This window comes from Ammospiza nelsoni, chromosome 3, assembly GCF_027579445.1.
Source record: "Ammospiza nelsoni isolate bAmmNel1 chromosome 3, bAmmNel1.pri, whole genome shotgun sequence".
In the NCBI taxonomy this organism is placed as follows: Eukaryota; Metazoa; Chordata; class Aves; order Passeriformes; family Passerellidae; genus Ammospiza; species Ammospiza nelsoni.
Genome location: NC_080635.1, coordinates 105,562,848 through 105,584,413, shown reverse-complemented (window position 1 = coordinate 105,584,413; position 21,566 = coordinate 105,562,848). Strand labels below are relative to the sequence as shown.

Below are 21,566 nucleotides of genomic sequence, written 5' to 3'. Positions count from 1 at the left end.
AAACAGTGAAAAGCAACAAAGTGCAGTCAAAAGAGCTGGATTCAGTGAAGACAGTTTTAAAAAGATGTAGTTTTGAACAACAGGAAATGGAACATAATGTGAATTCAACAGTCTTGCTACTAAGCATGCAGAAAAAAAAAATCACCTTTCTCGTGCTTCACTTCAAAGGAGAGGTGCATAAAAATGTGGAAAGACAGGTAGCTGAAACTCTTGACAGATTATATGGCAACAGGTGACTGAAGTGTCAAAGCGAACACAAGCCATCCATGCCAAAAAGACTTAAAGAAAAATCCCAAAGGAAACAAACTGGATCAGACAAGGTATTTAACTCAAACCCAATCATTTGGAAAGCAAATTAGAAAGGATCATCTAATTTCAAAAGCTACAAATAGTTTGAGAAACATCTTGCATAAAAACTACCATGATTAATAAAAAGGGAAAATAAAAAAGAGGGATACAGTAATTTTCCAATTATTAAAAAAACCCAACCCACAGCTACTCAGTTCAGAATAGACAATAGGTCTAGAAAAATCACAGGTGGTGAGAAGACTGATAGGTGACAACTGCTCACTTCAGACAGAAGGAGCCAGAGCAGCTGATGAATACATGACAAGTTGGGAAACAACAAAAGCAAAGATTTCTCACCACTGCTGTCTCTAATGGGAGTTTCTGTTGAAAATTTACAAATACCCAAAGATATGCAAAGCCTGGAGCACTCTGAGTTGTAAATGGGAGTAACCTGGAGATTGTACCACTACATACTAATCCTGTCTTTATACTTTTCCTCAGATGTTTATTACCAGTTGCTGCCAAACAGAAAATAATGGGCTAGATAGATCTTGGTGTAACACAGAATAACTTGTTTATTTTTTGTGGTTATGTAGTTTTAGGTGTTCCCAAGAAACATTAATGTAGCTACAAAAGGAAGCATTGGCTGCTCATGACTAAGTACTGACTAAGTGGATTAGAGTGCCTTGCTTTATTCATTTGTGTGCTGAAGTCTGGTGGCTTATCAATACAGCTAAACATGATGAATTGTACATTTAACTAAATCAGGAAATCCTCTATACACTCTGACCCTAATCATCTTCAAAAGGCATTGTTAGTCCTGGTGAGGCCTGGCACAACAGAGCCAGCAGCAGGTTTCTGTTGTCCCCCTGACCCCTTGATACTAGAATATCTGCAGTTTGACTATTCTAAACCAACTACCCAACACAGGTGTTTGAGAAATAATAATTTTATTTGCCTTATCATCCTTAGTTTAAACAGTCATAAACTACATTATACAAAAAAGTAAACACAATTTGCACTTCGGTTCTCTTCACATGCATTCACCAAAACCATAACCTGAAGTAAAGGCTGAAAGGTTGAGCAATTTAATGTCCTCTGTTTGTGTCATAGTCTTTGGGTATAATTCAAACCAAGCAGTTGCTATGCATGGCTGTTTGAAGGTGAATGTCCATTTACACAAGGAGCCAGTAGTGAGCTTTGTTATGGAAGCAGAATGCATGTGGTTTGCTAAAACCTCCAAACCATCCTGAAGCCTTGATTGGGTAAGGGGTGGGGCTGTCATCTTCATTTCTTTTCTGGAGGTTCATGTTTTACCCAGTCATCAAAGCCACCACCATAATGCTGAGCTCTGAAAACATGCAGAAGATACCTTTCTCAAGGAGAGTCCTTAATATTGTCTCTTAAAGAGGAACATAACAAAAAAAACCCCCAAAACCAAAAGTAAAAACTAAACACTCAAAACCCCACAAACAAACAAACCCCTACAAAACCCAGATGAAAATAAAGAGAAGACACAAAAATTCTCTGCAACCATATACATTTGTACCTAGCTTCAATGAGCCAGAATGACATTCCTTTTACTCTAAGACTGCCTGCTTCCATGCAGTGAGTTCGGTAACTTTTCTTCCATACTACAATGTTGGAGTTCAAACATCAAGAAAGAAATAGTAGCTGGATCAATGAAACAGTTGCCAGTTCTTTTTTAAAAGAGTGAGAAGAGACTCACAGCAGTGGGAGATGTACACATCTATTTATTATGTCTAATACTTCACTTGGCACCAAATAAACCCTGCACACTGATCTTTACTTCCTTGCAAACCTACATGCTCTATAGGTCTGACATCAACCTGTGCAAAACTAAACTCTGTAAAACAAAAATCCACTATACAAAACAATATTGACTCCTTCAATTGGGCATCATGAAAAACAGGTAATGGAAGGTATTTTTCACTCTGAAACAAGAACATGCTTCCATACTTTTGACTAGAATTAATGTAAGTGTTCTAGTTCCTGAATTGCAGTTCAGCGAAAACATGAGCAAATAGCCAATGTCTTAAATTTTATCTGCAGTCTTCAAGACAGAGAGACACCTTCCAAAGATAGGTTTAACAATTCTGCAAACCAAATGCTGCATTTCACTTTATCTCATCATTTTGTCAGCTATTGCCTTCACTGCTTTACTCCAGTCAAATAATCCAAAGCTTTACAGGAAGTGAAGGTATCCTTTTTCAACAGTGACCTGTAAAGGTGGAACTGCAATTCAACAAAGGGTGTGGTTTCTCAAACTATTATTTAAGACTGTACTACTACCAAAGCAAGCAGTTCTCCGCCTTTACAACCTCCCTGCATCTCAGGATTAGTGCTTATGGAGCTCTTTAAGGAAGAAACATCTCAGCAAGGGAGCCCTGAGAGGCAGAAGGACCCTTCAGTGGCAGCGTGGTCTTGCAGCAGTTTGTGTCACCAGTGGCACATGTGCAGAGCTACTGAAGGGTTGTTTCAGAGGGTGGTACACCTCACTTTGCTGCAACACCCAATGGCATCTCCAGGTTCAGTGGAGACAAAAGGAGGTGTCTAACTCAAATACCAATTGTTTTGTTCATATTCAATTTGTAAATTTTTACCCTTGCACACAAGGTGAGTACGTGTTCTGCTTCATGGGGGAAGCAGCATTAATCCCATACTTACACACAAAGTCATACCTGCTGAAACCCAAGGACATGGCAAAACCAAGTGCTTGTTTACTTCTTGTTCCTGCCAAACAGGAGAAAACCACAGGGTCTGACTTGGATGGCATTTTTTGATTATACTGCTCCTTGAAATCCGTTGGGTCCATTTGTAGAGCTTCCATTAATTCACCCACTGGGAAATACAGAAAACAAGCTATTGTTTATTCTCCATCCAAAGACAGGTTTACATGGTTTACAAGTTTGCAAGACTTCTAACTCCTCTGGAGGAAAAGTTGAGCCTCATTACATGCCAGCAGGTTTTTAGCAGCGTTCCTCTTTGCTCAGTCACCACACCTTGAGCATTCCAGCCAGGAGGAACACGGAACACCCGGCGCCTGCACACAGCGGCGCTCACAACTTACGCGGTATGTTGATGGACTGCGGGATTTTTCCAAACCTGTCGATCTCCCACCTCTCCCGCACGTCAATGTGAAGCACGTTGGCCTTCTTCAGGTCTTTGAGCTCCTGGTAGGAGAGGTCCGGCGCCGCGGCGGCGCAGAGGCGGCGGCAGGTGGGGCCTGGCGGAGGCACGGCCGGTCAGCCCGGCCGAACGGAGCCGCACGGGGCCGTCCCCGGGCGCCGGCCCAGCCCCGCAAGGACCCATCCCCGCCCGCTCCCGCTCACCGGGCGCTGCCGCCCGGCTCCAGCCGCCGCCCGCCGCCCGCAGGGCCCGCGCCGCCCGCCACCAGCCCCCGGGGCCCATGCCGGCTCCCAGGCGATGGCGGCTGCCCAGCCCAGCCAGGCCCGGCCCTGCCCAGTCCAGCCACTCCCGACCCAGCCCAGCCCGGCCCGGCCCAGTCCAGCCAGGCCCAGCCCAGCCCGGCCCAGCTCGGCCCGGCCCAGCCCCGCTGGCGGGGAGGAGGCACCGCCTTCTCCGCAGGGGCGGGGCCCGCAGCCTCGGTCGCCTGAGGGCAGCGCCGCCGGGGTGGGCACGCGTGGCACCTGCCCGGTCACACAGACACCGCCTCCGGCCTCGGTACGTCCGGCATCTACCCTGCATTGCCTGGGCAGGGTAAATTCTACCGGCCCACCCAAACTGTAGAGACGCCTGAAAGTATCAAAGGCTGGGCGATGAAACAGAGATGAGGAATTTTGATGCCAAATAAAATTTAAAAAATGCCAGCCTCTGAGTGTAACGTCGAGGAGAAAAGGTGATTTTAGCACTGGCCTGCACCACTTTCACCACTGTCACTGTCCCCTTACAGCCACAGGAGATGTGGTCCAGGCAACTATCTCGTTTCTGGTGACCAATGAGTGGATATGAGGGAAGGGCATGAAGCTGCATCACAGAAGGTTTAGGTTAGATATTAGGAAAACCTTCTCCCAGGGGATGGTCAGGCACTGGAACAGCCTCCTTAAGGAAGTGGTCATGGCCCATCAGAGTTCAAGCAGTGTTTGGACAATACTCTGAGGCACATGGTGTGTAATTTTCCTGTACTGTACACAAAGTTTGCTGGACTCAAACTTTGTATGTCCTCTCCAGCTCAGGATATTCTATGAGTCGATGATCCCTGGTTTCAGTTTTGAATGTTTCAGTTTTGAACTGAAACCCTAGTTTTAGCTTTGAAGCTGTCAGTCTTCTAGCCACAAGGACTAATGGCCAAGATGTATGTGAGTGGAGAAATGAGGGTCCTTCTGTTCCACATATTTTAAACCAGTATTCTGTATTTACTGCATACCTTTGTAGATATGTTACATACCAGCAATTCTAGTCTTTAAAATCAGGCATGCTGGATCTTCTCATAAAAGATGCACTTTGAGGAGTAGGTTGTTGAATCTTTACTAATTAGAGTTTTCCTTTTCAAAAGGAGAACAAAATATTTCTTGGTACTGTATAGTGTGACAAATTGAACTTGGCACATGTAACTGGTTCACTAGCTGCCCTTCTGCCAGCCTCTCCATATGGCCTCCTTGACAGGCATTTGCAAATTGTCTGTCTGAAGCAGTATATCTATATATGAATTCAGGTTTAATGCATTTTCCATTTCCCACAAGGTAAGGATATAATACACTATGTTTAGAAATTATCTTCTGAAGTATAATTTGCTGTATACTTTATCTGTAGTAAAATAATGACCACAGGTCATTAATCTCCACTTATTGCATGTATCACCATAAGGACCATAAGCGTTCAATGTGAAGCACCAGAACACTTGTCATATGAAATACTTATTCACAAGAAGAAGCGTTTTCATGGTTTTGATTTGATCCTGGATCATACTATGTACACAAAGAGAACACACTTTGTTTGCTGAAATAGGAAGCATTCACTAGCCAGCTTGTGAAAAACTCAGAGAATTTGAGGTCAGAACAGATAAAGACAGATAAAGCTTAGTAAGTTCTCGCAGCTGGGTGAAAAGGAGGGAAGCAGCACATCCAATTCTCCTTTTGTCTCTATGGCTGCATTCAGCCAACTCCTCAGCAGCTTCCTTCATTTCACCTCTTGGGACTCTCCCTCCACTTCACCTCTTCTTCACTTGACTTCCGAGTTCTGTACAACCTCCCACACTGAAACCCAGCGGCACTCAACCCAGTTTCCAGTAGCCCCTCCCTCGAGTGCTGGACATCCTTTACTCTGCGTGCCCTCGGTGGGGACATGCACATTTGATGCTGTTCTCCTTCCAGACCCTCCCACGGTGGCTGCCTCGAAAATCCAGGGCCTAGACCCTGCTGTATAACCTCTGAGCACGACTTTCCACAGCCCTGCGCGCTGTCAAAGCTCCCCTTAGCGCACTGCCCAGGGGCACAAACCCAGCGCAGCATCTCCAGCTCTTTCAGCAAAACTCAGAAATGAAGGTCACCCCAGCCTTTGCCCTGAGTTTCCAGAGTGCCTCGCAGCCAGACCTGTCGCTACCTGTTGCCTCTCAGCGGGCCCGGTGCGCTCCCGGGCGGCCCCGCTTCCCCCTGTCCTTCCCACCCGGGACACGCGTTGTGCCCTGGAACCAGCCCCAGCCCCGCTGCCGCTCGTGAGGAGCCGCCCGGGCCGCGGCTGGGGCGGGGAGCGGCGCGGCGAGGCCGGGGGCGGAGCGGAGCGGAGCTTCCTCCGCCGCTTCCTGCCGCCGCCGCGCCCGCCGCTGCCCGCCGCTCCGTGAGTGCGGGGCGCGGGGAGGGGGCGGGCGGCACGGGCGAGGGGCGCCAGGGCCGCGTCGGGCCCGTCCTGCGCAGCCGGGGGGATCGCGGGGCCTCCGCCGCGGTCCGAGGGTCGGGCCGGGTCGATCGGCCCCGCCATGGCGGCGGCCGGGCCCGCGGCCTGCGGAGCCGCGTCCCGGGGGGCCGGGCGGGCGCGGGGCGCGGGCTGGGGACGGTGGGAGGGGGCTCTGCCCCGCCGTGGCCCCGGGCCGGGCGGGCCGCCCCTCCCCGCTGCCGGCCGCGCTGCCCGGCGCTTCTCCCGCCGGGCTGGTGGCCAAGTGCGTGCGGCTCGTGTTGGGTCGCCGGCGAGGAGCTGCTGGTGGCGACCGCCCGCTGTCGGTGTGGAGCGGGTTAACCCTGCCGAGACGCGAGAGCGGCAGCGCCGGGCCGCCTCCGTGCGCCGCAGCGCGTCCCTCGGTGTGTCGGACTGAGCGCGGGCGGTGGCTGCGCCTGTGGCCGGGCTGAGCACACGGCCCCGTCCCTGGGCGCGGGGCTGCCGTGCCCGCCCGGCTCCGCGCTGCGTGTGCCGGCCTGCAGCCGCCGCGGCCTCAAGCGCCGTGCCCGGGGAGTAAAGGACAGCCCGGTGCCGGTCCTCGCGCTTAGCCTGAGACGTGGCATTCTATACCCATAGCTGCGACTCTCCAAGTTTTATTTATTATTGCGATTCTCTGTTTTGATTCCTGGTTTGGTTTTCTTTCTTTCTTTCTTTTGCTGTCATTTGTCCTTTACTTTAGGACTTTGTCCTGCCCTTGCTGTACCTGTGTTGCTACTTGCACTATTAAACAGGATATGCACAACAGCATATTAAACGTAGGTGCAGTAGAATGATGACAGCAAGAACTTAGAAGCATATGGCAATAGCTGCAGGTGTAGCACTGTATTCTAGTTGCGTGTCATCTTTAACTACAAGTATTTCCCAATTCCATGAAATAATCCTCTCATACAAGCATAAAGAACAGACTTGTATTTAAAGGATTCTTTCTGCCCTCGTTTTCTGGCTTTTAAAACAAACAGTAATGACACGAGCATGTGCAAGCTTGAAGCAGACTATGCCTTTGAAATTGTTCTTGTGTTTACTACATTTGTAAATATTTTGTCAGATTTCTTCATGAAATATTGAAGAACTGGTGTTCTGTAGCTTTATTTCTGTGAGATTCACAGAACTGCAGCTAGTGTCTCGGGGGTTCTGTTTTGAGCATCAGTTGTAGATCGAGGACAAGTTGTTCTGCTTCACACATGCCATCAAGGCAAACTGGGGCAGTCTGTGTGGAGGAAGAAAAGGGAATTAAATTTTTAGTTCTTGATGGCAAGACTTGGACTTTCAAAGAGCTCAAACTAGTAGTAACTTACTGTTTTATCTGTTCTGCCCTCACTGATCAACCAACTCCCATGACACCCTTCCAGAATAGATGGGAAGTTATGGGCAGCCATTGACTTCCTTTATTTTCTCCAACTCAGCCTTTTAGGTGGATGTACAGCAGCAGTCTTAGCTTAAAGTATTGTATTTGTGTGGGTTTCAGCCTTCTGTCTCACATGCTTCAACCACAGTTCCTTTTTTATTTCTTTGAATTCACAGAATGAGCATTTCTCCAAAGTTCATCCTTTGCTCATATTGCCCTTTATTTTCTGGAGTGCTTTTTCCCTAGTTTTTGCCCACATGGTTATCCTAGCAAGGTACTGTGAGTTCCCTGGTTACTTTTCAGCTGTTTCAGTTCTTATGCCCTCAGATTTTCTGTGGTGATGGTACAGTAATGTTGTTGTTTATATTATGGGAGTGCACAGTCTGTCATCTGACTGCCTTTTTGCATACAAAGTTTTACCTTGCAAGCCAATATCATTAGTTATAAGCTATGGCTCTTTTAATGGTGCTTAGGTGGGGTTTTTTTATAAAGGATGAATTTTCTAGAAGGACCTATGTTGGACCACGCATGCGTTTTTCCAGATGTTTTTCCCTTTTGGAATGTTATAAAAAAACCCCAAACATTTAATGTGGGATAAAGAACATAAACAAAAGTTGGAGTGTGCTTTATGGGGCTGGATATTGCCAGGTATATCTGAAATTTTCCATAAAACTTTGTTGTAAGATACTAGCAAAAAATATGTCATCAAAGTGCTGCTCTTTTTACCCACTTAGAGCTTTAAAATACTCTAGTCATAAACCCAGTTACAGAGTCTTTTCAGTTTTGCTTCTGGACATATCTGGCTTCTGTTCATCCTTAGAGGTAATTTTTCTGTGGCAGGTGGTTTTAGAAGGAAATCGAGGGGCATTGTAGATGATATGAACATGGAAGTTGATAGAACATGCTTAGCATGAGCAGCTGGCTGAAGTGGATTATTAAAAGAGATTTTTACTGTCACTTGGAAAGTTGTGTCTAGCAGTCCAAAGCCTCCATCTCACTCCTTGCTCCAAAAGTACGTCAGTGTCTCACCCTTTTTAGGACCGTAATATGTCAGGATTGGTGTTGGAGCTCCAGTGACAGAGTAGGATGTGTGATGTGCCTTTGGGCTAGGACATCTTGGAGATGATGCTTTCAGAATTTCAGATGACATTTTCCAGGGGAAAAAGCTTTGCTGCCACTACCAGTCAGCAGTTCTGGTCCTTTTACTGCTCTCGCAGGCAGCGGGGGCCTGTTTTCTGCAGAGGTTTCGGTGCCTGTCAGAGCGCTGAGCCTCCTGGCCTGCTGATGGGTGACACTGCCCAGCTGCTCACCATGATGGATGTGGTGCCTCTTTTGATTGCCTGACACTTGGTCTAGTGGCCAGCAAGGCAAAATGCCACAGGTAATGCTCAGACAGATGTCCGAAATGTATCAATTTGTACATCAAAACATGTAGCAGTTCTGCGGAGGATCTGGCATTACTGATCCATGCAGGGACCTTTCCCAGATGTGTTTCGAAGCATCTTTGGACTTAATCTGCACATCTGTGCTGTTCCTTCTCCCCTTTGGTGCAAGGCTGCTGTTTACAGCTGGGCAGTTCTGTTAAGTCATATTGTCCTGGTTTAGGGCAAATTTGGGAGAAAACTTCCAAAAGGAGCCCCTCCAGAAAGCAAACCCACATGGCCCCTCCCCACAACCAGTTTGGGAAGGATTCCTCAGAGAGAAGTGGAAGGAACCCGCTTATTTACCAGGCACAGCACCCCCCAGCACACAAAATGAACAATACCAGGTGACACCACTCTTTCACCGCTCTGAAAAAGATGACAAATTCACAAAGTCTCTCTTGGGGGTGGTCGCTCTGTTATCAGTTCCCCCAGTGCTGGGGCAGCTGCTGCAGCCACAAGGCGCAAGCTCTCGGTGTTCCCAGGTGCCAGTCCGGAGCAGGTTCGAGTGGTTCCAAAAAAGGGAAAGGAAAAAGTCCAGGTAAAAATTTGTACTGATTAGCTAAACTAACTAATGAGCAGAATCAAAAAGCAGGAGCAAGAGCAAAGCAAAAAGCCAAAGCAAAAAGCAAAAGCTGCACTATGTACTGCCCTGTCTGTGTGTCCCACTAGCCATGGGGGAGCAGCTGATAGCAAAACCAAAACAAAACATTCACTCTTCAGAGCCAGTCTTGAAGGCACAGAACATAATATCCAGCAGAAACAGAACAGATGACTGGGGATACAAGCATCATAATGTCACCCTAGGACACATATGAAAATGCTAATTTTCCCCAGTATTCAGTGTGTGCTCTGCCCTTTCAGTGTGACCCAAATTTTTCTTTGCATTAGCAACGTAAAATGATACAATTTTAACTTGAAAGTTTGACAGCAAGTAGTGATACTGCTGGAATTTAGGCTACCTCAGATGAATCAAGGGATTGAGGTAAATGTATTTGCCCCAGCTTCTTTGAATTCCAGCTCACTGATGAAATAATTAACAATACTGGTTTCACAGCTAATGGGCAGTTCTACTGGGAGAGTATTGCCCATATCCAAAATAGTACCTGGAGATTCTCTGTAGACTCACTTGGCTACATTTCATAGGGTCAGTATGCTTAGATAGGCTGGTGGGTTTTGCATAATTTTTATCTTGTTTGCATTCTAGTAATGCAACTGTAATCCTCCTAGTTAATCAAGAATCAGAAAAATACTGTAATAGGTATTGCACAGATAAGAAGAAAATGTGGCACTTGTCTGAAAGAGCTTGCACCCTAATTATAAGAGGAGGGGAAAAGTGGATCTAGGCAGATGGAAGCAGTGATATGATATTAATCAGTGCAGCAGGTTATTTCTCTAACATACTGGTGGTCTGGTCTGTGTTTCTTATAAGCGTCATGGTGAAGGTGCAGCATGGGAAGACTCACTAAGGTGACACATTTCAACATTTAGTAAGTGAACTATAGACATTCTAGGAGGAGGGACTCATCTTCCAAGTCAGAAGTGCAAGATGGGAAAAGGTTTTTGGGAAGTGCGGACAGTGAAGGCAGTTTGCTTCTCCAACTCTCGTGCATAAAAATGTTGTGAAGAGGAATAACCTGGTTGGTTGGTTGGTTGGTTGGTTGGTTGGTTGGTTGGTTGGGTTAGTTTGGTTTCCCAAGGAAAAGCGATTTTTAGTTCATGCTAGCCTTGTAACTTTTATTGGTCTTAGTTCTACTGAATTACTGTAAAATGTAATTTTTTTAAAAAATAGCAGTTTCTTATTTTAGGAACAACATTCAGCTCTTGTAAGTATCTAAATATATACTTTATGAAGAGGGTAAATTTCTAAATATAGGAATATTAATGCTGTTAAATATAGACTATAGCAAGCGTAACTTAAATTTAAAATAGTCTAGGCACACCATAGATTTAACTTAACAAATTCAGCAGATTGATTTTTGGCACTCCGTCAAATCTGAAGCTTTTAAAATTAGATGGGCAGATCATTCTGCTGCTTTTGAAGTGATTTGTTCTTTCTAGAATGGTGCAAATGAGCAGTTGAGTGAGGAGGTTTTGATCTTAATCAGCTTTTTGTAGCAAGATTGACATTAGGAGTCTTTTAAGAAGTAAGAAGTCAACTGAGAATAGCTAGTGATGGTGATGATTGTGCTCCAGACTCTTGTATGCTGAGCTCAAAGAATCTGAACGTGTTTGGAAAGGATTAGTTCTTAGTTTTGTACAAAATAATTTTTTAAAAGGAAAAAGTTTAGGGTTTTTTAATCTAACTTTTTCTATTTTTGTTTTTTTTTTTTTTTTTTTCTCAAGGAAACTGCATAATTTCTACTTAAGATTTTTACTGTGTGCCAAGTAGAGATGAGAGTAGAGCTAACATATCTTCAACTCAGGTTTTTCTATCACAAAAATCAGTTTCTTTTTATTTGTCAGATTCATTGGTGAAATATCGTGTGCACCATGACTTGATTTTATGTGTACAAAATGAAAAGCTTAAATGTGTTTGCTTTTCCATCACAATAGAAAACTTCAAGGGAAGATTCGTGGTGACCTCTTTCTGCATAGGAAAAGGAGGAGAGTCTTTCCCCTTTGGGATAGTTGGTGGCTGTAGACAGAAAATTCTCATTGGACATATTAAAACAAATACGAGAATGGGTTGGAAAGAGGCAAATCATGGGAATACTACCATGGTGTTTAATCTTCAGTGTGTCTAGTTAATTTTGTCTAAATTGTTCTTTTCTCTTTTGCCTGATTGTCCTGAATGGCTTGTGCCTATGGCAAACAATAAGCTGTAGATCATCCCTTTTGGTTTTTTCTTAGCTATATTTTATGCTTTCTTGAGTCTGTTTGTTCAGGTTTTCCATTCCAACAAAAACTCAAATCTTTTATTTCCCACAAACTGAAATATTTCTGAAGCATCCTAAGTTTCTTCCTTGTTTAACTCAATTAAATACAATAATCAAATTCCTGTCATAAGCATTCTGATTTTGAAATTGATTGATGTTCATTATGTTTTTATTAAATGGGGTCTTTAATTTGTAATGTTTTCAGTCTCTGAATGTGCTGGAAAAGGGCTGTACTCCACATACACTCGCATTTTGCTCATGTGGAGTAGCTCGTTGCTGTTACCTTTCCATCACACTTCTGTGCTTTTCAAAATCAGGCACAAACCCTGGCTGTCTGAGTCCTTGATTTGCTCTGGTTTTTCCAAGAGCTCACAGGTCAGTAACCATTGTCTGATGGGTGTCTGTCTGTGGGTATGTCCATGGAGAGTAATTAATCTAATGGTCCGTGTTGTCTTTTCCTCTGCCTGCTCTTAGTGAAAGGAGACTGGAAAGTGTTTGGGCTGTGCAGTGGGAGTGCAGCTCCTTATGCCAGTGTTCATTCTAATGCCATGTTGATTAGGCTGGGCTTGAAGTGCCGTGCTTTCAGTCACTGTGGCTATCAGCTGGCACTGTTTGTTCCCCATGTCCAGAGGGTCCCCAGGAGATGGGTCCAGCAGTGGGCTGTGCTTGCCCTGATCCAGGTCATGACACCTGTGCTGTGAGCCTCAGGATTTCACACAAGGGAAAGACTTGTTTGTATTTTCGCTGGTTGGGCCCACAATTATTTATGGGAGCTCTCTAAGTGTGCTGATACAAAGATGACTTTCATTGAGATGAAGTCTGTGTTTTGGACAGTCTTACATAGTCTGCCCAAAGAGATCAAAACTGTTATGCTGAAATGAACTCATAGATTGTTTATGTCAATGTTGAATCACCTAAACACAGCTATGTTCCTTTAGGGATGACATTTTTGCTGTCTTTGCTATTGACTCTTTGCATAATTTAGTGTAAGGTCTTGTGTTTTCTCACAACAGCTCTGTTGGCCCTACTGTTTGATGAATGTCTTGATGAATCTTGTGCTCAGTTAAGTGGCAGTGTGACAAGAGGTGATGGGTAGTCTCACATGAAACTTGGGTATATATGGGAAGCTGCCAAGGCAGAAGGACACAGCTGAAGTTGTTTGAGCCTCCTCATGTTCTAGGGATGCCAGGTTGCATGGCTGTTGATGGACATTAGGTGTGCTAACATCTGTTGAATATACATAGGAGCTGGAATATTTAGACATTTCTTACTGTATAAACAGTAAGAAAGGTCTAAATATTGTGAACCCATGAAATCAGCAAAGCTGAATTCAGTGGTGCTTTTCACTTGCATGTCTAGGCTTTATAACTATAAGTATAGGAAAATTTGAAATCTGTAATTTAAGAACATCATGGTATTTAATATAAGCTAATTTCTGTGTAAATGTAGCATTTTGTAAAGAAAAATTGGGCTGTGTTTTGAAGGATTGAGGAGACATGAAGCTGTTGATGCAAGGAAGCAGTGAGTAAAGATTTCTTTTATACTATACAAAAATGTGACTTGTCCAAAGCAAATCTCTCACTGGTAGGTTCATGCAGAAAACCCCTAGCACTAACAGTATGTAGGGATGTAGGGCAGATGCAGGGATGTCTATCCAAATGTGTAAAACTTGAAACAGGAGCTTGCTGGTGCAGATTGCCTGCTTTCCTTCAGGGAAGGCTGTTCAGGTGTCAGTGGTGGTGGTGCTCTAATATCAATATTGATGGCTGTTCTGGTGATTGGCTTAGTGGATAAGTAAGGACAGGGAATATTGAATTCAGTATACTGGTTGTTTCCTGTGTTTCTCAGAGCTTCAGTAATACAAAGGTCTAAATATATATACAGAAAGGATTAAAAAATTTTAAGTAGACAAACTTGTTAAACTTTGGCAAACTTAACTAATTGATCTGTAGTAAGAATACACCTTTTGCAATTCCCAAATGTAGGGCATTTTAGATGCTTCCTATACCTAAATGCAGTAGCACAGTTGAAAATCTTTGGTCCTGGTGGCTCAGGTGACATTACTGGCCTGTTTCTGGTACACAACAAGATGTCATTTTATTTCTGAACAGAATGGCTCACATGTTTGCGATGTATGAGTATTTGACTATTTTACATTCATATGCTTTGTATGTGAAAACAAAAATCTATTTTTATGAACCCCACCATTAAAAGACAAACTGTAAACTAAGCCCCAGCAGCTGTCTCTGTGGTGCACAGCTACAGTCCTTCAGTGGATTCACATTTGGATTTTGATTAAATGACTGGTGTGCTGAAATCTCTAATGATTTTTTTTAACTTTTACTGGCAAACATCTTTGCTTTAATTCTGTTCCTCATAGGACTCCTTGATTAATGACACCAATTTCCTATGGGCGACTTCATCTTTATGGATTCTCCAGTGTTTAACAGAGGGATCAGTTTGCTCTCTAGTCAGTCATCCATTGTAGGATAGAACACTTTAATCAGATTTGGAAGACTTTTATTTTCTTACACTGTTTGAAATTGCTCAAAAACCTTTAGGGAATGTGCAAGTGTAAATAATGACTGAAACCTTTCATGAGGGATATATGTTAAGGAGGAGAAACATTTATTTTGATGAAGTTTTCCTGGTATGTTGTAGTTGTAATAACTTACTTTGCAATAACAAAAAGAAAATCTCAATATCTCGAATATTTAACACCTCTGCCTAGAAGTGAGTGTCCCCTTTTCCTACAGCTACAGTTCAGTGTGTCCTGTAGTCTAACTGGTGTTGTGACATTTCTAAGACTTCATTCCTGACACATTCTTAACACTCCTTGTTACACAATAGCTGACATTAGACCAAGCCTAAAACTGTGTTTGTGGTGTTTGAATGTGTGATTGGATCTTGTGCTTTTGGAGTTCAAACTTGAAACATCTCAATAAACAATAACATTGCCTCTGTTTGTCTTTCCTAGTAAGCAACAGATGCGGGTGAAAGATCCATCAAGAACCAACCCTGAGAAGCCAAAGAGAAGCAAAAGGCCCAACAGGCCCCAGGATGAGGACTCTTCAGATGATATTTCAGGTGAGTACCTAGGGGGGATGTTTGTCCTGAGGTTGAGGGCTAATAGCTTCCATGTTGACTGATGAAAGCCACAAATCATTGGTACCATGAAATACTTTTCTTGCTTGAATTTATAGCAAAAATATCCCCAGTCAAGTGTTTATGACATGATCAGTTGTTACACTACATGACTTCCCTGAAGGGCTGGAGAGTTGGTTATCTTCAATGACAACCTCTCCATGTGAGGTCAGGCACGTGTGGCAGGAGGCTGTGTGGCTGAACAGGGAGCTTCCAGCTGAGCTCACAGGGAAGAAGGAATGGCAGAGAGGGTGGAGGCAGGTTTGGGCTGCCTTTGCAGAGGTCTGGAGTGTGCAGGATTAGGGATTAGGTAAAGCAACTTCAGTTAGAATTGGGTCTGGTGAGGGGTGTAAAGAGTAAGATGAGCCTTTATGGATACAGTGGCAGTAAAATGAAGACTAGGGTGAGTGCAAACCTGCTGCGTGAGGGGGCAGGGGGTCTAGGGACACAGGATGTGGGAAAAGGCTGAGGAACTCAATTCTTCCTTTGCTTCTCTCTTCACATGTAAGCTCTGCACCTGATCCTCCCTGGCACCTGACCTTAGTGGCAGACTCTGGGATATAAACATTGTCCAGTGTAGAAGATTGAGAACTGTTAAACGAACTGGATACACACAAGTCTGTGGGGTCAGATGGATTGCATCTGAACTGCTGAGAAAACTGGTTGATGTCATTGTGAAGCTGTGCTGTGCCGTCTCTTCATGGCAGCAAATTGAGCAGCCAGCTGATAAGCAGGAGGATAGGTCTGCAATTCGGAGTGACTTAGACTGGCTGGAGAAATGGGCAGGCAGAAACTTCTCAGTGTTCAGCAGTGGCAGGTGGAGAGTTTGGCATCTGGGCATAACCACGTGCCATTACAGGGTGGGGATTAAGGCAGCTTTGCAGAAAAGGTCCTCAAGGTCCTAGTGCACACACTGAATAAAACCAAGCTGTGCTGTTTGTGCCTGCTGTAGGCAGGATTATATTAATGAGAGTGCAGGGCAGGTGGGTGATTCTTTCCATCTTTTCAGCTTTTGTGGGACTTCCTTGGGAGAGCTGTGCCCAGTTGTGGGCTCTCTTACAAGAAAGGTTGGCTTGTCAGTGAGGCCAGTGGTTCACCCCCTCCAGATTTTTGAGGAGATTGAGAACATGATGTGGGAAGAGGGGCTGAAGGGAATGTCTTTGTTTAGCCAAAGGAGTGAAAGTATAATTTCTTTCATTGATTGCCTGATGGTAGTTACAGAGAAGGCAGAACCAGATTCTTGCAGGAAGTCCACAATGAGAGGACTAAAGGCAACAAATCAAATTTAGAGCATGGAAAATTTGATTAGGTGTGAGGAAATTTATTTTATATTCACTCTGAGGGTGGTCAGACAGAAACCTGATTTTCTTGTGAGTTGGTGAAGCCTCAGTCCTTGATGATATTCAACATTCAGCTGAACAAAACCATGAGCAAACAGATCTAAATTAATATTTGGCAGTGCTTTAAGTGAAGGCTTGGACAAGATGGCCTTCAGAGGTTACTTCAAACTTAGCTTATTCTGTAATATAGTGAAATTTTTGCAAAAAATTATGACAGAGAAGAATGGTTGATATTCACATTCAGAATGAGCAGTTGTAGTACGGATGCATGGGTGTTTGAAAAATCTTTCTTTATGGGGTGGAAAAAGGTCAATGGCCTGTGTTGTTATATGCAAAAATAGATTTATCCATTATTTTATTGTCAAAAACCAGGGAAATTAGTTTTGTACAAAAGTAATCCTTGTACTTTTGTACGAACTAGTTTATCTGGTTTTAAGAGGTGGCATTTATTGACTTGAAAAGAATTTCCATTAAGGAAAGACTAAAAGAGATTCCTTCATAAAATTCAGTATGTGGGGCGCAGCTGGCTGATCTTTCCTACTTTAATTCTTTGCTGTTTTTTTTTCCTGGTGCTGAATTAATTGAAGATCACGGTCTTTCAGTGTCCACGTGCTCTCTTCCCTAGCTATTGTTTCGGATGTCTAAAAGCGAGCGTGTGTTGTTCCCTGCAGGGCTCACCTGCCAGCACGTGAGCCAGGCCGTGGACGTGCCCCACGTGAAGAGAGCGGTGGCTCAGAGCGTGTGGTCCGTGTGCGCCGAGTGCCTCAGGGAGAGGAGGCTGAGCGACGCCGAGCCCGGGGCGCCTTCAGACATCTGGCTGTGTCTCAAATGTGGCTTCCAGGTGAGCCTGTGTGCTCAGTGTGCACAGGTGCAGTTTCTGAAGGATGTGTTGGGGATCCTTGTCTGTTTGGCATCTCATTACAGAGGAACAGGGTGATGCAAGTGCTTGGTTGTGAGAGTCCCTGCTTCAGCTTCCTCGGGAAGTGGGGTGTGGCCTCATGTTCCTGTTAATTTTTCGCACTGTTTAGGGTTAGCTTTATGTGTCACACGAGGCCTTTCTGGGTCACTGTGACCCCAAGTCGTTAAAAATCTCTTTTCCCATCCCGAGTGCTTGACGAATGAGTCGGGGCTCTTCATTTCTCGGTCTCAAGGTTGTTTATTGCGTCTTATCTATAAAAAATTTTCTCCTGCCCTGCTGGGGTCTGTCCAGCAGGACAGTTCCAGGCACACTGCCTGCCCCTGGGGCAGTGTTATGTCCTTATACTAAAAACTACATATACAATGTTTACAATTACTTTCCAATACCTATCACCTGTGTTAGACAGTGAGTAGACTGTAAGTACCAACATCACAGCAGAAGATGGAGGCCAAGAAGAAGAAGGAGAAAGGCTGGACACGTCCAGTTCCCTCCATCTTGCCTCCTGAACCCCCATACCAAAAACCTAAAATCTAATTTTCCACCCTGTGATAACTTCACTAATATTCTACTTAAACTGTTATGGCTTGCTGATCTTCACATAAGGTTGGTAGTTTGCTCCACGGGTCATAATCAAAACCACAGGTGTTTGGAGCTCTGTGCCAGGGCTTCTGAGGCCCCTGGCAGGGGTCCTGGCCATTCTGGACAGCCAGAGGGATGTTCTGGGTTCCCACAACAGTGCAGTGTGGCATCACAATTATTATGGCCCTGCCTTTTCTCTGTTCTTATCTGCATCCTCTTGCCACTTACAGAGAATTGGCTCTGGGAGCTGTGTGGCTGCAAAATGCATCTGTTCAGCTGGCTGCTCTGGCAGGAGTTCGCATAAATAGGAATGAATGAGAAACCAAACATGTATATTGCTGAATGAACTTGTGCTGTGGACACTCAGTTGCTAGATTTGACTGAAGCCAGGGAGAAAGGACTGTGCTGGAGTGAGAATGCTGCTCTTGTGGCTACTAGCCATTAGAATGGATCAGTTATAATGTCAGATCATGGCCTCAGAGTTCAAAGTGGCAGGTCCTGACCCCAAGGGCTTTCACAGATTTCTGCCCTGGGTTTGAAGTAAAGAAAAAATTTTTCTTGATACAGCAAAATTCAGTTTATGGGCAGTATCAGGCTTAGTTCAGCCAATAGTTGCCTGAACAAAGCATGTCATGATTTTCTTGGAATTTCAGTAGGTTTCACTATAAAAAACTACTTTCAGTAGGTTTTACTATAGAAACCAGCTCCTACCAGTATAATATGAACAGATTTGATTTTGCAATGAAACATGCTATTCACAGGGTTCAGAAGATAGTTAACTAGATCTATATGAGGAAGACTCATATATCTTGCTTGAAAAACTTCTGTTAAGGTGGCCTTTAAAAGGAGTTAATTCTATGTGCTTCTTCATGTTCATGCTGTTAACAGCTTCTACAACTTAATGCCTATTCAGAGACCAGTGCTAATCTAAGTCTCTTCATACTTGAACCATTGCAAATGCTTTCTCCTGAAATTGCTGTACATAAATAGTGTGTTCTGAGCAGCTTTGTAGTACAAAGCACTTTATGTACCTTTTTCATTTGCTGTCTGGAATGCATTTGACATTCTTGAGCAGTGAGGGTTACCTATGCTGTTGTCTTCCTTGCTATTCTGGACCAAATATGCTACATAGTTGTTTCATTCACAATTACTAGAGCATTCTTTCTTTTGTGAATGTTATAGTTTTTGTACGTTGATATTTAATCAATACTTATCCAAAAGCTAGGAATTATTTCTATTAGTTAGAGCAAACTTAGTAATTCTCTATATTTTTAAGTGATTTTCCAAGTAGAAAAGATGAGAATGTTAAATCCTCTCAATCCTTACAAATGATATATAAGTAGGGCAGAATAGCTTCATGTCTAGTTTTGAAAAGTGGAGGTTTTGTAGTGTATTTACTAATAATACATCTTTTCTTTTACCCTTTCCTGCCCCTTACTGGGTTGATGTGTCCATTTTTAGGGATGTAGTAAGAATTCAGAAGGCCAGCATTCTCTGAAGCATTTCCAAACTGCACGCACAGAGCCTCATTGCATCGTTATCAACCTCAGCACATGGATCATATGGTAAGAATCAGTGTGCAGGTGTTTGTGTGTGCCTGTTCCTAGGACTTCACATAACTGAAAGTAGTGTCTTCTCATGACAAAGAATGATTCTGACAGATAAAATGAATGCTTTCTATAGAAGAAAGGTAGGCTTTCTGGAGGCGTGTTTGTCCTTTGTATTCTCTGAAATTACTTAAATCTATAAGGACCACAGTGAATTGGGACTGATCTATAGAAGAGCATATATGAGATGAGAGAATTCAATTCTATTCCATTTTTTAGTGTGAAAAATTGAAACTGAGAGCTTTAAGTAATTTGTGTAAGGTTGTTTGGGAGGTTTGCTAGAGCTGAGATGTGCATGCATACAGATAGCCCTGAATTCCAGTTTGTTTCTTCTTTTGTTTAGGTGTTATGAGTGTGATGAAGAGCTGTCAACGCATTGCAACAAAAAGGTTCTGGCTCAGATAGTTGACTTCCTTCAAAAACATGGTGCCAGGGCTGAACCAAGTAAGTTTGCACAATTAGTTTTATCTGGAGATAATAATAAGCACTTTAGATTTTGAATCATGTTAAAAATACAGCTGAAAAATTGTGTACAATGTGACCATGTACACAATATACATGGTTGTACATGGATGTACATGGATGTAATTTATAACTGCAGAACTTCTTGGGGAAGTAATGCCTATCAAGACATAATGTCACCTTTTTTTCTACAGTATGATTACATTTTAAAAATATTTTGGATGCTATAGGGTAGTTTTTCTGAATTTTGTATTTAACAAAGAAAGTTTAGCATAGAGGAGTTGTTTTCTTAAATATGATAAGGCCACATAAATTAATAAATTAATCACAAATTAACACATAATAATATATCAAAGTGTACATTTTACATTAACTATAAATTAATTTAATTTTCTTGGTATGGATGTATGGATGTATAACAGCTTAAAATTTTCTGATTTAAACTTGTTCTCCACAGTTTCCTAGATTTAAGTGGATTTTCTGTTGTACTCTGCTGTTGGATGCAATGTCCATTTTTACTGTTTGGTTTTAATTGATAGAATTGTCATTCCTTTTAAAATAAGATAGTATTAAATTATTTTCTTATATTAGGAGCATTCTACACCTTCTCAATATATGTGACAGTGGATAGAACTTGATATGTGTGGCCCTCTACTCTTGATAATGTTGGTGTTATTCATCCCTGCTGTAACACACTTGGCAGCATTTCTGGCTTGTGACTTGGAGAGTGCATTGAATTTCACATTTGATTCTCAAAACCCACCTTAAGTAAACTTTTAAAACAATTGGTTGCATCCTTTAACGGAGGTAATCAACCAGTTAGAAGTGAGAGAGGATAATAGTTGCCATACAGAATTACACTAAGTATTCTTCTAGCTAAATGTGCACCTACCAGTTTTAAGAGATGTTACATATTTTTTGAGGGAAAAAATGAAGGTCTGTTTAAAAATACAGTATTTTGATCTAGTCACGGGTTGTATATTGAATTATTCAATTTTAATGAATTGATACATTGCTGCCTTTTGCATCTTTTTTTCTTGGAGCAGTGAATATACAGCATGTGGTTTCACTTTTTTTCACAGCTTCAGTTTCAAATTTATGTGTGATTAATATGTGTTGCAGCTTTCCTGCAGATGAAAATGCTGTGATGGGTTTTTTTTCAGTTAATGTAATGAAAGCAATTTTATTCCATTATTGTACTGCTGGATAAGGCTTTCTGAGTGATGCAACTCTGTGCCTCATGGTTTAGATTCTAAATTTGTGAAACTTCAAAGCATCTAAAGCTTTCAGATTAAGAAAGCTTTTCTGTGAAATGTCTTAAATTAAGCAACTAAAATTCCAAACTAACTCAGGAAAGCTAAACATATTTATAGCAGAGCAGAGCAGCATATGTTTCTGCTGTATATGCATTTGTGTTTCATTTTGGTGCTCTGTTTTGAAGATGCTTACATTTCATGTAAGTGTTTGCTGGTATAACTGGAAACTTTGCTGTAACTGGAACCAAAATTGTATTTTTAAAATCTGTTCAGGTCTTAGACATAGCCTTGCAGGGTGCCTGCCTTGGCAGCAAGAGGTCTGAGAGTGCCAGGGTCGCTCCTGCAGGGCAGCCACGTCTCCTGCTCCATTCTGGGAAAGGGTTGAGGCTCCAGTGCAGGATTAATGCATTAAG

At 43.2% G+C, this 21,566-nt stretch overlaps 2 protein-coding genes across 6 annotated transcripts in view; one reads left to right on the top strand and one right to left on the bottom strand.

The window, feature by feature from the left end:
• Positions 1-1,221: 1,221 nt before the first annotated feature.
• On the bottom strand, positions 1,222-3,766 carry TSTD3 (thiosulfate sulfurtransferase like domain containing 3). Its single transcript, XM_059468757.1, has 4 exons — positions 3,642-3,766; positions 3,380-3,535; positions 2,991-3,150; positions 1,222-1,639 (listed from the first exon to the last, which is right to left on the bottom strand). The coding sequence occupies exons 1-4, from the start codon at positions 3,718-3,720 to the stop codon at positions 1,576-1,578; spliced, it is 459 nt and encodes a 152-aa protein (XP_059324740.1). The 5' UTR covers positions 3,721-3,766; the 3' UTR covers positions 1,222-1,575.
• A 2,302-nt stretch (positions 3,767-6,068) lies between these two features.
• Positions 6,069-21,566, top strand: part of USP45 (ubiquitin specific peptidase 45) — a 50,159-nt gene continuing 34,661 nt past the window's right edge. For 3 of the 5 annotated variants that reach the window (XR_009418149.1, XR_009418150.1, XM_059469272.1), the window contains exons 1-5: positions 12,188-12,221; positions 14,824-14,933; positions 17,002-17,171; positions 19,290-19,393; positions 19,779-19,879. Coding sequence is in view for 3 of the 5 variants with exons in the window: in XM_059469272.1 (XP_059325255.1) it covers positions 14,834-14,933; positions 17,002-17,171; positions 19,290-19,393; positions 19,779-19,879 (475 nt within the window). In the remaining 2 variants the exon portion in view is untranslated. Of the gene's footprint in view, positions 6,106-12,187; positions 12,222-14,823; positions 14,934-17,001; positions 17,172-19,289; positions 19,394-19,778; positions 19,880-21,566 lie in introns of those variants that run through there. The other 2 variants (XM_059469270.1, XM_059469269.1) reach the window with 2 other exon arrangements.